Source organism: Passer domesticus, chromosome 31 (genome assembly GCF_036417665.1).
Source record: "Passer domesticus isolate bPasDom1 chromosome 31, bPasDom1.hap1, whole genome shotgun sequence".
In the NCBI taxonomy this organism is placed as follows: Eukaryota; Metazoa; Chordata; class Aves; order Passeriformes; family Passeridae; genus Passer; species Passer domesticus.
The window spans coordinates 2,639,583-2,653,364 of NC_087504.1; the positions used below are offsets into that span (position 1 = coordinate 2,639,583).

General features: G+C 64.5%; 1 protein-coding gene across 3 annotated transcripts; it reads right to left on the reverse strand.

Moving 5' to 3' along the window:
• Positions 1-617: 617 nt before the first annotated feature.
• On the reverse strand, positions 618-10,421 carry RBMS2 (RNA binding motif single stranded interacting protein 2). 3 transcript variants are annotated; one of them, XM_064401246.1, is made up of 13 exons: positions 10,139-10,415; positions 7,809-7,954; positions 7,660-7,718; positions 7,472-7,563; positions 7,233-7,390; positions 5,995-6,074; positions 5,808-5,917; positions 4,681-4,727; positions 4,491-4,584; positions 2,945-2,992; positions 1,353-1,460; positions 1,186-1,266; positions 692-1,106 (listed from the first exon to the last, which is right to left on the reverse strand). In XM_064401246.1, the coding sequence occupies exons 1-13, from the start codon at positions 10,202-10,204 to the stop codon at positions 1,026-1,028; spliced, it is 1,170 nt and encodes a 389-aa protein (XP_064257316.1). In that variant the 5' UTR covers positions 10,205-10,415; the 3' UTR covers positions 692-1,025. The 3 variants fall into 3 exon arrangements, with proteins under 3 accessions (XP_064257314.1, XP_064257316.1, XP_064257315.1); XM_064401245.1 differs by having other exon boundaries at positions 700-1,106; positions 7,809-7,957; positions 10,139-10,412; XM_064401244.1 differs by having other exon boundaries at positions 618-1,106; positions 7,233-7,563; positions 7,809-7,957; positions 10,139-10,421.
• Positions 10,422-13,782: the final 3,361 nt, after the last annotated feature.

Genomic DNA, 13,782 nt, shown 5'->3' on the forward strand with positions numbered 1-13,782 from the left:
GGGGGGGGGGGGCTTGGGGTTTTCCAGCTTCTCCCCATCCCCCTCTGCGCGACCCCCCCCCCAAAATTCTTTGGTTGCAAGAGCCGCCCCCGCGGGACCCCCTGATTGTCGCTGGGTTGGGGGGGGTGGGGACAGCGTGGGGGGGCGGCCGGGGTCCCCCCGGGGGGCTCTAAAGTGCCTGGGGGCGCCCTGGGGGCGCCCCTCGAAGCTGGGGGGGGGGGTTTTTTGGGGGGGGGGGTTATTGCACTTGACCGACCCCCCCGGGGCAGGAATGGCTGGGGGGGGGGGGGAAGGGGAGCACCCCCGGCCCTGCGGGGGGGCTGGCGCCCGGAGATTGGGGCGGGGGGCGGGTGGGGGGGGGTCTCTCCATGCGCCCCCCACCCCACCCCGGGCACCCCGGACCCCGAGCCGGGGGCACCGGGCAGCAGAAGGCACGGGGGGCACCGGGGCCGGCGGGGCCGCGGGCCCTGGAAGCACGAGGGGGGGGGGCAGCCGGGACCCCCGGCCCCCCCCGGGGCGGCGCGCGGCAGCGGCGGCTTTTGCCTTTTTTTTTTTTTTCCTTTTTTTTTGCCTTTTTTTCTCTTTTTTTTTTTTGCATTTTTTCCTTTTTTTCTTCTTTTTTTTCACCATTTTTTTCTTTTTTTTCTTCCTTTTTTTCTTTTTTTTTCTTTTTTTTCTTTCATTTTTTTAGATTTTTTTCGCCTTTTTTTTCCTTTTTTTTTTCTTTTTTTCTCGCCTTTTTTTTCCTCTTTTTTTTTTTTTTTTTGCGTGTACATCTTTTTTTTTTCCTTTTTTTTTTTTTCCCATTTTTTAGAAAACGCAGGAGGAATAAAAACCCTCCGAGGGGGGTGGGGGGGGAGAAGCAGACGGAGGGAGGGGTGAAAGGAAGGGTGGGGACCCCTCCCCATACTCAGAGACCCCCGCCCGGTGCTCGGAGCATTCCCGGGGGGGATCAGGCACCGGCTGGGGGTCCCAGCGGTTTTATTTTTGGGGAGGGGGTCCCTCGGGCCGAGCCCCCCCTGCCCCTACTTGGGGTAGGGGTAGGGGAAGGCGCCGGGCTCGGACGGTGACTCGATGGGCCCGTGGGTCGGGGCGGCTCCTCCGTCCTGCGGGGAGGGGTTAATGCACCCCCAAACCCTGCACCCCCCAAAAAAAGCCCCCCCGGACCCCCCCCCCAGCACTCACCTCCAGCGGGAGGGCGGGGGGCACCGGCGGGTAGGGCGGGATGAAGGCTCCGGGCACGGCGGCGGCGGCGGCGGGGACGTACTGGGGACAGCAGGGGAGGGCTCAGCGGGGTCGGGGAGGGGTCCCCGGGGGTTTTTTTTTGGGGGGGGTTTTTTGGGGGGGCTTACCGTGCCGGCGCTGCCCAGAGAGAGGTGGCCGAGCTGCTGGGCCAGGGGGGCCACCACAGAGGGCTGGAGGGGGACGGCGTGGTCCACGGCGGGGGCCAGCACCGCGCCCTGCGGGGCAGCGTCAGCGCGGGGACACGGGGGGACATGGGGGGGACATGGGGGGGGACACAGGGACATGGGGGGGACAGCACCGCGCCCTGCGGGGCAGCGTCAGCGCGGGGACACGGGGGGGGACATGGGGACATGGGGGGGACACAGGGACATGGGGACACGGGGGGGACACGGGGACATGGGGGGGGACAGCACCGCGCCCTGCGGGGCAGCGTCAGCGCGGGGACACGGGGGGACATGGGGGGGACACGGGGACATGGGGGACATGGGGACACAGGGACATGGGGGGGCCAGCACCGCGCCCTGCGGGGCAGCGTCAGCGCGGGGACACGGGGGGGGACATGGGGACATGGGGGGACACGGGGGACATGGGGGACATGGGACACAGGGGACATGGAGGGACACGGGGGACATGGGGACACAGGGACATGGGGGGGCCAGCACCGCGCCCTGCATGGCAGCATCAGCGCAGGGACAGGGGGACATGGGGGACATGGGGACATGGAGAGGACACAGGGGACACGGGGGATATGGGGGGGGACACGGGGACACAGGGGACACGGGGACACAGGGGGACATGGGGGGACACGGGGGGGACAGGGGGACAGGGGGACAATGGGACATCGGGGGGACACAGGGACATGGGGGGACGTGGTGGGGGCACGGGGTCATGGGGTGGACATGGGGACATGGGGACAATGGGGACACAGGGACCAGGGCTATGGGGACATGAGGGGACACTGGGGGACCCTGGGGGACACGGGGGGGACACGGCGGGACACGGCAGGGGACAGCACCGTGTCCTGCACGGCAGCGTCAGCGCGGGGACACGGAGGGACACAAGGACATGGGGACCTGGAGGGGACACGGGGGGGACACAGGGGACATGGGGGACATGGAGGGGACACGGGGGGGACACAGGGGACATGGGGACATGGGGGACATGGGGGACACTGGGAGGCACTGGGGACACGGGGACTTGGCACCCATGGGGAAGGGACACAGGGCAGGGCCCAGGGAGCCCCAGAGTGACACCAAAATGGGCGGGGCCTGTGAAATGTGGGTGTGGCTTATTGCAAAGGGGGAGTGGCCTGACTGCAGGGGGTGGAGCAAAGGAGGGCGGGGCAGGGGCGGGGCTCCCGCATCCCCTCCCCCATCAGGGCGGGGCAGGTGTGGGTGGGGCAGACCCAAGAGGGGCTCCCACCACCCCAGGGTGGAGCACTGGGCATGGCACTGGGCGTGGCACTGGGTTTGGCACTGGGCGTGGCACTGGGCGTGGCACTGGATTTGGCACTGGGTGTGTCACTGGGCAGGGCACTGGGTGTGGCACGGGGGCGTGGCACTGGCCATGACAAAGGGTGTGTCACAGGGCCTGGCACCGGGTGTGGCACCAGAGAGGACACTGGGCGTGGCACCGGGCGTGGCACAGGGCGTGGCTGGCACAGAGCGTGGCACCGGGCGTGGCACGGGGCGTGGCTCACCGTGGGCTGCACGAGGTAGGACTGGTGCATCCAGGCGGGGCCGTGGACCTGCGGGTGACACCAGGTGGGAGCAGCTGGGGGCTCCCCCACGGACCCCCCCTGCCTCTCTCCCAGGACCCCCCCCAGCTGCCAGGACCCCCACCTCTCCCAGAACCCTCTCTCTTCCAGGGACCCCCAGCTCCGAGGACCCCCCTCTCTCCCAGGACCCCCCACCTCTCCCAGGCCCGCCCCCAGGACCCCCCAGCTCCCAGGACCCCCACCCGTACCTGGTAGGAGGACACCGGGGAGGACCCCCCCAGCTCCCATGACCCTCTCTCCCAAGACCCCCCAACTCCCAGGACCCCCCCAACTCCCAGAACCCTCTCTCACCCAGGACTCCCACCTCTCCCAGGACCCCCCAGCTCCCAGGATCCCCCAACTCCCAGGACCCCCCTTTCTCCTAGAACCCTCTCTCTCCCAGGACTCCCATCTCTCTCAGGACCCCCCAGCTCCCAGGACCCCCCCCCTCTCTCCCAAGACCCCCCAGCTCCCAGGACCCCCCCCTCTCCCAGGACCCCCCCACCTCTCCATGACCCCCTCTCTCCCAGGACCCCCCTCTCTCAAGACCCCCATCTCTCCCAAGACCCCCCCTCTCTCCCCACCTCTCCCAGGACCCCCCAGCCCCCAGGACCCCCCTGTACCTGGTAGGAGGACACCGGGGAGGACCCCCCCAGCTCCCATACCCCCTCGCTCCCAGGACCCCCCCACAATCTCCCAGGACCCCCCAGCTCCCAGCACACCCCCCCAGCTCCCAGGACCCCCAGGCCCCCCGTACCTGGTAGGAGGACACCGGGGAGGACCCCCCCAGCTCCCATGACGCCCTCTCTCTCCCAGGACCCCCCAACCTTTCCCAGGACCCCCACCTCTCCCAGGCCCCCCCCAGCCCCCAGGACCCCCACCTCTCCCACGACCCCCCTCTCTCAAGACCCCCACCTCTCCCAGGACCCGCTCGCTCCCAGGACCCCCCCCACCTCTCCCAGGACCCCCCCCGTACCTAGTAGGAGGACACCGGGGAGGACCCCCCCAGCTCCCATGACCCTCTCTCTCCCAGGACCCCCATCTCTCCCAGGACCCCCCTCTCTCAAGACCCCCACCTCTCCCAGGACCCCCCCACCTCTCCTGGGACCCCCTCACCTCTCCCAGGACCCCCCCAGCCCCCAGGACCCCCCCTCTCTCCCAGGACCCCCCTCTCTCCCAGGACCCCCACCTCCCCCCAGGCCCCCCCAGCCCCCAGGACCCCCCTGTACCTGGTAGGAGGACACCGGGGAGGACCCCCCCCAGCTCCCAGGACCCCCCACCTCTCCCAGGACCCCCCAGCCCCCAGGACCCCCGTACCTGGTAGGAGGACACCGGGGAGGACCCCCCCACCTTTCCCAGGACCCCCACCTCTCCCAGAACCCTCTCTCTCCCAGAACCCCCTCTCTCTCCCAGGACCCCCCCCAGTTCCCAGGACCCCCACCTCTCCCAGGACCCCCCCTCTCTCCCAGGCCCCCCAGGCCCCCCGTACCTGGTAGGAGGACACCGGGGAGGGCAGGTAGGGGGCCAGGGCGGCGGGGGGCAGCATGCGGCCGGGGGCCAGCCCGTAGGGCGCGGGGTAGAACCTGCGGGGCGGGGGGTCAGGGCCGGGGGGGGCACGGCCCGCAGCCCCCGGCCCGCCGGGCCCGGGGGGGCCTTGGGGCACCCCTTGGGGCACCCACCCGTTCTGCAGCGCCGTGGAGGGGTCGTAGGCCAAGGTCACAGTGCCCTGAGGGGGAACAAGGGTCACAAATATTAATTGATTAATTAATTAAAACATTTAAATCTAAATATCTAAATATCTAAATAATTTTTATTTAAATAGTTATTTATTTATATTTAAATGTACATATTTTTTATATTTAAATGTATATATTCATTATTTATATATTATATTTATTTACAGAAGCAATATATAAATATCATATAATATAAATGTAATATAAATATATAATTATAATGTATAATAGTTAATGTATAATATCATATATAATACATATTATTGTATGCAATATATATTATATATATTTTATATACAGTTATTTTATAGGCAATTACAATATATTGTATATACAATATAACACGTAATATATAATATATAACACATTATATATAATATACATTATATGCAATTATATTATATATAATTATAATATATTGTACATCATATATAATGCATAGTATATATTATATATAACACAGTATAATATATATTATTATATATTATATTATTATACATATTACATTATATTATATTATATTATATTATATTATACTATACTATACTATATAATATAATATAATATAATATAATATAATATAATATAATATTATATTACATTATATTATATTACATTATATTATATTATATTATATTATATTATATTATATTATATTATATTATATTATATTATATTATATTATATTATATTATATTATATTATATTATATATAAATAATATATATTGTATTTCTTCACAGAAATAATAAATATATATTTACACAAATGTAACTACATAAACAAAAATAGAAAATACGTTACAGTACACTAGAACAAAAAATATATTAGAAAATAATATTAGAAAATGAAAATACATAAGTTATATATATAAATTATAAATGTAAAATATAATGTAAATTAATATACTGATTATATAATTTTTTTTACTAAACTAAAAATTTCTGATTCTTAAAATCCATTTAAAATTCATCTAAGATTCACTCTAAACACTTCATTTTCGAATAAAACTTAGAACAAACAATAAAATATTTAAGATATCCTTTTAATTTTGTCACGCCCCTCACTCACCGTGTCGCCGTCGCGGGCCCAGGCTCTGCCGTTGGACACGAACTTGCCCTGGCTCTGCCTCTTCTTCTGCCCCCCATCAGCAAACTTACAGAGCAGGGGGTCTGGGGGGGCTGGGGGGGGGTGTCAGTGCTGCCAACAGCCCCAGCACCCCCAGAACGCCCCCCCCCCCCGGGACCCCCGAGCCCACCTGGCACCCCCGGGGGGGTCTTGATGAATTTCCCGTTGAAGTGGGTGATGACGGCCTCGCACTTCTCCGTGGATTCCATCCTGGGGGGAGCGGGGCTGGGCCGGGGGCCACGGGGGGGCCCCCAGGTCCCTGTGCCCCCCCCCCCACTTCTGTGTGCCCCCCCAATTCCGTGTGCACCCCCCCAGTTCTCTGTGCCCCTCCCCGACTTCTCTGTGCCCCCCCAGTTCTCTCTGTGCCCCCCCAGTTCTCTGTGCCCCCCCAGTTCTCTGTGCCCCCCCAGTTCTCTCTGTGCCCCCCCAGTTCCCTGTGCCCCCCCAGGTTCCGTGTGCTCCCCCCCCCAGTTCTCTCTGTGCCCCCCCAAGTTCCCTGTGCCCCCCTCCACTTCTGTGTGCCCCCCAGCTCTCTGTGCCCCCCCAGTTCTCTGTGCCCCTCCCAGCTCTCTGTGCCCCCCCAAGTTCCCTGTGCCCCCCCCCACTTCTGTGTGCCCCACCACGTTCTCTCTGTGCCCCCCCAGTTCTCTGTGCCCCCCACTTCTCTGTGCCCCCCAGTTCTTTCTGTGCCCCCCAGTTCCCTGTGCCCCCCCAGTTCTGTGTGCCCCCCCAGCTCTCTGTGCCCCCCCAGTTCTCTCTGTGCCCCCCCAGTTCCCGTGCCCCCCCAGTTCCCTGTGTTTCCCCAAGTTCTCTGTGCCCCCCCCAGCTCTGTGTGCCCCCCAAGTCCCTGTCGCCCCCAACCCTCCCCACTGTTCTGAGCCCCCCAGCCCCATGTGCCCCCATCCCCCGCAGCCCCCCCCAAACTTGTGCAGCCCCCCCAAATCCCTGTCCCCCCAGCCCCACGTACCCCCCCAACCCCTGCAGCTCCCCCAAATCCCTGTCCCCCCCACCCCTCCCCACTCTCCTTAGCCCCCCCATCCCCACACCCCCCGCAGCCCCCCAGATCTGGCAGCTCCCCCAACCCTGTGCAGCCCCCCCAAATCCCTGTGCCCCCATCCCTCCCTATCCTCCTGAGCTCCCCCAGCCCCTGCAGCCCCCCCAAATCCCTGTCCCCCCAGCCCCATGAGCCCCCCCATCCCCACAGCCCCCCGCAGCCCCCCTGAGCCCCCCCAGCCCCCATAGCCCCTCCATCCCCACAGCCCCCCGCAGCCCCCCTGAGCCCCTCCATCCCCACAGCCCCTCCATCCCCACAGCCCCCCGCAGCCCCCCCCATCCCCGCAGCCCCCCGCGCCCCCCAGCCCCCCGTACCGTGCGAAGCCCACGCCCCGGCTGGCGCCGTGGGGGTCCCGCAGGATGCGGGTGGAGACCACCTGCCCGAAGGGCTTCAGCAGCGCCTCCAGCTCCTGCTCGTCCACGCCCAGCGGCAGGTTCGAGATGTACAGGTTGGTGGGGTCCTGCTCCTGTTGCTGTGGGGAGGGGGCTGCGCCATGAGGAGGGGGCTCGGGGGTCTCGGGGGGTCGCTGGGGGTGGTGGGGAGGGGTCTGTACCTTGGCCATCTGCGCCTGCACCCCGCTGGCCTTCAGGGCTGTCACGGCTTTTTGGGCGGCCGTGGGGCTGTCAAAGTCCACGAAACCGTAACCTGGGGAGGGGGGAGAGATCAGAGAGACCCCTCCCCAAATCCCCCCCACCTCACCCCAAACCCCCCCCATTCCAGCCGTGCTGCCCCCCCAAAAACCTTTGCACTTGTTGGTGGTTTTATCCAGGATGGCTTTGGTGGAGACGATCTTCCCGTAGCTGGGGGGGGGGGAAAAGGGGGTGTCAGAGCTCGGTGGGACCCCCAGCCCACCCCAGGGGAGGGGGCAGCGGGACCCCAGCCCCACTCACGGCTGGCAGAGCTTGACCAGGTCCTGGTCCGTGGTGCCGGGGTGCAGCCCCCGGATGTAGAGGTTGGTCTTGCTGAGCTGCTCGGGGCCCCCCCCGGCGGGGCTGGGGCTGGGGGGGCCCAGGGGCTGGGCGGGGGGCACATAGGGCTGCTGGGGGGGCGGGGAGGGGGTCAGCGCCTGCCGCAGCGCTGCTGCAGCCCCCCAAAAGCATCCCCACGCAAGGAGGGGCGGCCTGAGACACCCCCACTCTGCCCATCCCGGGGGGGCTAAGGGAAGCCCCCCCAAAAATCCCCCTGCCACTCGCCCCTGCACCCCATTATCTCCCCCCGGCCCCATTATTTCCCTCCTGGACCCCATTATCTGCCCCTGACCCCATTATCTCCCATCTGGAGAGAAGGACTCCTGGACCCCCACCTCAACCCTATTATCTCCCCCCTGCACCCCAGTATCTCCCCCCGACCCCATTATTTCCCTCCTGGACCCCATTATGTTCCCCCATGGACCCCATTATCTCCCCCCAACCACATTATTTCCCCACGAACCCATTATCTCTCCCCTGGACCCCATCATTTCCCCCCAGCCCCATAATTTTCCCCCAACCCCATTATTTCCCCCCTGAACCCCATTATCTGCCCCCAACCCCATTATCTCCCCCCTAGACCCCATTATCTCCCCCCTGGACCCCATCATTTCCCTCTGGATCCCATTATCTTCCCCTGACCCCATTATCTTGTCCCTGGAGAGAAGGACTCCTGGACCCCCACCTCAACCCCATTATTTTCCTCTGGACCCCATTATTTCCCCCCTGGATGCCATTATCTCCCCCCTGCACCCCATTATCTGCCCCCGACCCCATTATTTCCCCCCTGGACCCCATTATCTGCCCCCAACCCCATTATTTCTCCCTGGACCCTATTATCTCCCCCTGAACCCCATTATTTTTCTCTGGACCCCATTACTCTCCTTTGGACTCCATTATCTCCCCTTGACCCCATTATCTCCCCCCTGTACCCCACTACTTCCCCCCGGACCCCGTTATTTCCCCCTGGATCCCATAATTTCCCCCCTGGACCCCATAATCTGCCCCTGACCCCATTATTTCCCCCCGACCCCATTATCTCCCCCCTGGACCCCATTCTTTTCCTCTGGACCCCATCATTTCCCCCCAACCCCATTCTATCTCCTCTGAACCCCATTACCTCTCCCCTGGACCCCATTGTCTCCCTCTGGACCCCATAATTTCCCCCCTGGACCCCATAATCTGCCCCTGACCCCATAATTTCCCCCCGACCCCATTATCTCTCCCCTGGACCCCATCATTTCCCCCTAAACCTCTTATCTCTCCTGGACCCCATAATTTCCCCCCTAGACCCCATTATCTCCCCCTGACCCCATTATCTCCCCCCCTGGACAGAAGGACCCCTGGACCCCATCATTTCCCTGCAACCCCATCATTTCCCCCCTGGACCCCATTATCTCCTCCTGGACCCCATTACTTCCCCCCTGGACCCCATTATCTCTCCCCAACCCCATTATCTGCCCCCGACCCCATTATCTCCCCCCTGTACCCCATTACTTCCCCCTGGACCCCATAATTTCCCCTAGATCCCATAATTTCCCCCCTGGACCCCATTATCTCCCCCTGACCCCATTATCTCCCCTCTGGACAGAAGGACCCCTGGACCCCCCACCTCTGGACCCCATCATTTCCCCCCAACCCCATCATTTCCCCCCAACCCCATAATTTCCCCCCTGGACCCCATTATCTGCCCCCCGACCCCATTATCTCCCCCTGAACCCCATTAGCTCTCCCCTGCACCCCATTACCTGTCCTTGACCCCATTATCTGCCCCCCGACCCCATAATTTGCCCCCCGACCCCATTATCTCCCCCCCCGACCCCATAATTTTCCCCCCGACCCCATTTTCCCCACCTGCACCCCACCCTCCCCTCCCGGGGGTCCCCATCTCTCTTCCCGCAGGGTCCCCCCTCATCCTCCCTCCCCCCGGGACCCCCAGACCCCTCCCCATCCCCGAGGGTCCCCATCCCCCCCCTCCCCAAACCCCCCCCCCCCCAACCCCACAGACCGCGCTCGGAGGGAAACTGAGGCACGGGCCGTGCGGAGCGAGCACCCCCGGGAGAACCGGGGCCCACCGGGGGGGCTCTCCCCGTTCCGTTCCCGGTGACTCTCGGGGGGTGTCCCCCCCTTCCCCTAACCCCATTCCCCGCCCCCCCGGGCCTGTCCCGCCGGGACGGCCCCGGAGCCGCCCCGGTTCGCTCCCGCCGCCACCGGCGCGGGCCCGGTGGGAGCGGGGGCGGCGGGGCCGGTACCTTCTTGCCGCCCTTGTTGTAGGCGAAGGCGGGGAGCCCCGAGCGCGGCGGCACCGAGAGCAGCATTTTGCCGAGCGCGAGGGGCCGGGACCGGGCGTGACGTCACGCCGGGAGCCAGCCTGGAATCCGGGCGGGCCCCGCCGCGCCGGGTCCTAGCGCCGCTCCCCGCCCGGTGCTGCCGCGGGGCTGCCCGTTACTGCCCGGTGCTGCCCCGGGGCTGCCCTGCGTCACCCCCGGGGCTGCCCGTTACCCCCCGGGGCTGCCCGTTACCGCCCGGTGCTGCCCGTGCTGCCCCGGTCCTGCCCGTTACCCCCCGGTGCTGCCCGTTACCCGCCCGGTGCTGCCCCGCGTCACTCCCGGTGTCACCCCCGGGGCTGCCCGTTACCCCCCCGGTGCTGCCCCGCGTCACTCCCGGTGTCACCCCCGGTGCTGCCCGTTACCCCCCGGTGCTGCCCGTTACCCCCCCGGTGTCATCCCCGGTGCTGCCCGTTACCCCCTGGTGCTGCCCGTGCTGCCCCGGTGCTGCCCGTTACCCCCCGGTGTCATCCCCGGTGCTGCCCGTGCTGCCCCGTGCCACCCCCACGGTCCTGCCCTTGCTCCCCCCGGTGCTGCCCGTGCTGCCCCGGTGTCATCCCCGGTGCTGCCCGTTACCCCCCGGTGCTGCCCCGGTGTCACCCCCGGTGCTGCCCCGTGCTCCTCCGGTGTCACCCCCGGTCATACCCGTGTCACCCCCGGTGCTCCCCCGGTGTCACCGCCGGTGCTGCCCGTTCACCCCCGGTGCTGCCCGTTACCCCCCGGTGTCACCCCCGGTCCTGCCCGTTAACCCCTGGTGTTACCCCCCGGTGCTGCCCGTGCTGCCCCGGTGTCACCCCCGGTGCTGCCCCGTGTCACCCCCGGTGTCACCCCCCGGTCCTGCCCGTTACCCCCGGTGTTACCCCCACGGTGCCTCCCGTCTCCCCCCGGTGTCATCCCCAGTGTCACCCCCGGTGCTGCCCGTTCTCACCCGGTATTCCTTGTCCCCCCCCGGTCCCGCCCGTCCTGCCCCGGTGTCACCCCCGGTGCTCCCCGGTGTCACCCCCCGGTGTCACCCCCGGTGCTGCCCGTCCTCCCCCGGTGTTCCCCGTCCTCCCGGTGCTGCCCCTCCCGGTGCTGCCCCTCGCCGCCCCCCGGTGTCACCCCCCCAGTGCCCCCCGTCAGCCCCGCACCCCCCGGGGGTCTCACCCCCCTCCCACAAATGAGACCCCCCGGTTAGACCCCCCCAGACCGCCCGGGACACCGGGGCCACACCGGGGCCAAACCGGGGCCACACGGGGGACACGGCGGGGCGGATCCCGCCCCCATCCTCTGCCTCAGCGGCCCAAACCGGGAGTGGGGGGGTCGCTCTCACGAATCCCCGACCCCCCCTCCGCACCGGGGGGCGTCACGGACCCCCCCCACCCCGGTGCGGCGCGGCCCCTTTAAGCGAAGCCCCGCCCACCGCCGCCATTACCCCTCGGCCCCGCCTCCCCGCCCGCACCGTGGGCGCGGCCATTTTGGAGGCGCTGGTCACGTGGTCGGACACCACACCCCGCGCGGCGCCATATTGGCGCCTGTCCTCCGTCACGTGACTGCGACGGGCCCCGCCCCTTTCTGAGGGGGCGCTGGGGGCCGCCATCTTGGAGTCGGGAAAGGGAGAATTTGGGGGGCACCTGAGGGGCCTGGGGGGCACCTGAGGGGTCTGTGGGGCGAGATTGGGGTTCCTAGCGGGCTCTGGGGGCCTGCAGGGCGGGATTGAGGGGTGCCGGGGGTTCTCTAGAGTAGGATGGGAGCGTTCTGGGGGTCTCTGGGGGTACCCGAGTGTCTGTAGGGCAGAATTGGGGGATCCTGAGGGGGGACTTTGGGGCAGGTTGGGGTATCTTGGTAGGATTGGGGGTGCTGGGGGCACTTTGGGGGAGTCTGTGGGGCAGAAAGGGGCACCTGGGGGTGCCTGAGGGGGTCTATGGGCAGGATTGGGGGGTTATAGGACACCTGGGGGGCTCTGTGGGGCACATTGTGGGGGGATCATAGGGCACATTGGGGGTCTAAAAGACAGTTTTGGGGGTCTTGGGGACACCTGTGGGTCTGTGAGGTGGCAGAACCCCGGGGGCAGAACGGGGGTCCCAGCCCTGCTGTGCCCCCCCTTGTCCCACTTGGCGTCCCCCCCAAATGTCCCCTCTCTGTGTCCCCCCCGGGACTGGCCACACGTCCCTCCACGGTGTCCCCAAATTGTCCCCACAGTGTCTCCCTGGGGGTGTTCCCCACATGTCCCCCTTTGTGTGCCCCCCCTGTTGTTCCTCCCCCACATCTCCCCTCCTCATTGTCCCCCCCCCCAGAACACCCCTTGCCACCCCCAGGGCTGTCCCCACGGTGTCCCCCACATATCCCCCCTCCATATTTCCCCTAAAACCCCCACACCCACCCAGGGCTGTCCCCATGGTGTCCCCCACATATCCCCCCTCCATATTTCCCCTAAAACCCCCACACCCCCCCAGGGCTGTCCCCATGGTGTCCCCCCGGTGCCCCCCACACATTCTCCCCCCCCAATTCCCCCTAAACCCCCCCCGGGCTGTCCCCACGGTGTCCCCCACATATTCCCCCCCTGTATTTCCCCCAGAACACCCCCCAAACACCCCCAGGGCTGTCCCCCCAGTGCCCCCCAGATATTCCCCCACCCATATTCCCCCTAAAACCCCCATCCCCAGGGCTGTCCCCCACATGTCCCCCCCCAATATTCCCCCTAAACCCCCACCAGGGCTGTCCCCCTGGTGTGTCCCCCATATTCCCCCTAAACCCCCCCTAAATCCCCCCAGGGCTGTCCCCCCCATGTCCCCATGGTGTCCCCCACACATCCCCCCACCCATATTCCCCCTAAACCCCCACACATCCCAGGGCTGTCCCCCCACTATCCCCCCCATATTCCCCCTTGAAGCCCCCCCACACCCCCAGGGCTGTCCCCATGGTGTCCCCCCAGTGTCCCCCACATATCCCCCCCGTATTCCCTCCCCCAGGGCTGCCCCCCCGATGTCCCCATGGTGTCCCCCCCGTATTCCTCCCCCCCAGAGCTGTCCCCGCGGTGTCCCCCCCGTATTCCCCCTGTCCCCCCAATGTCCCCATGGTGTCCCCCCCGTTTTCCCCCCCAGGGCTGTCCCCCCGGTGTCCCCCCGGTGTCCCCCCCAGGGCTGTCCCCCCCGTGTCCCCCCGGTGTCCCCCCCAGGGCTGTCCCCCCCGTGTCCCCCCGATGGTGTCCCCCCGGTGTCCCCCCCCGGTGTCCCCCCGGTGTCCCCCGCGTGTCCCGGCGCTGTCCCAGCCCTTTGTGGCGCGGATTGTTCTGGCTTTGCCGGGCTCAGCAGCGCCGGGGCCCCCCCGTGCTGAGCCAGGGCTGACTCACGCCACGTGCGGGGCCGTGCTGAGGCGGCACCGGGGGGGCACCGGGGGGGCACCGGGGCCGTTCCCCCCCCCCCCAGATCCCTCCTACCGCCCCACCGGGATCGGCACGGTGCGGGCCGAGCTTGTCCCGGGTGTGTGACCACCCAGGATAACCCTGTCCCCCTGTTTGTGGCAGGTGTGTGACCCCCTGGGACAGCCCTGTCCCTGGTTTGTGGCAGGTGTGTGACACTCCCAGGGAC

Bases quoted from the DNA above. Each gene is read 5' to 3' on its own strand.
- RBMS2 (XM_064401244.1), bottom strand. From the start codon at position 10,204: ATGCTGCTCTCGGTGCCGCCGCGCTCGGGGCTCCCCGCCTTCGCCTAC. The intron at 7,958-10,138 runs GTACCGGCCCCG...CCGCCCCCCCAG, and splicing joins ACAACAAGGGCGGCAAGAAG to CAGCCCTATGTGCCCCCCGC. The intron at 4,585-4,680 runs GTGGGTGCCCCA...CCCGCCCCGCAG, and splicing joins TCCACGGCGCTGCAGAACGG to GTTCTACCCCGCGCCCTACG.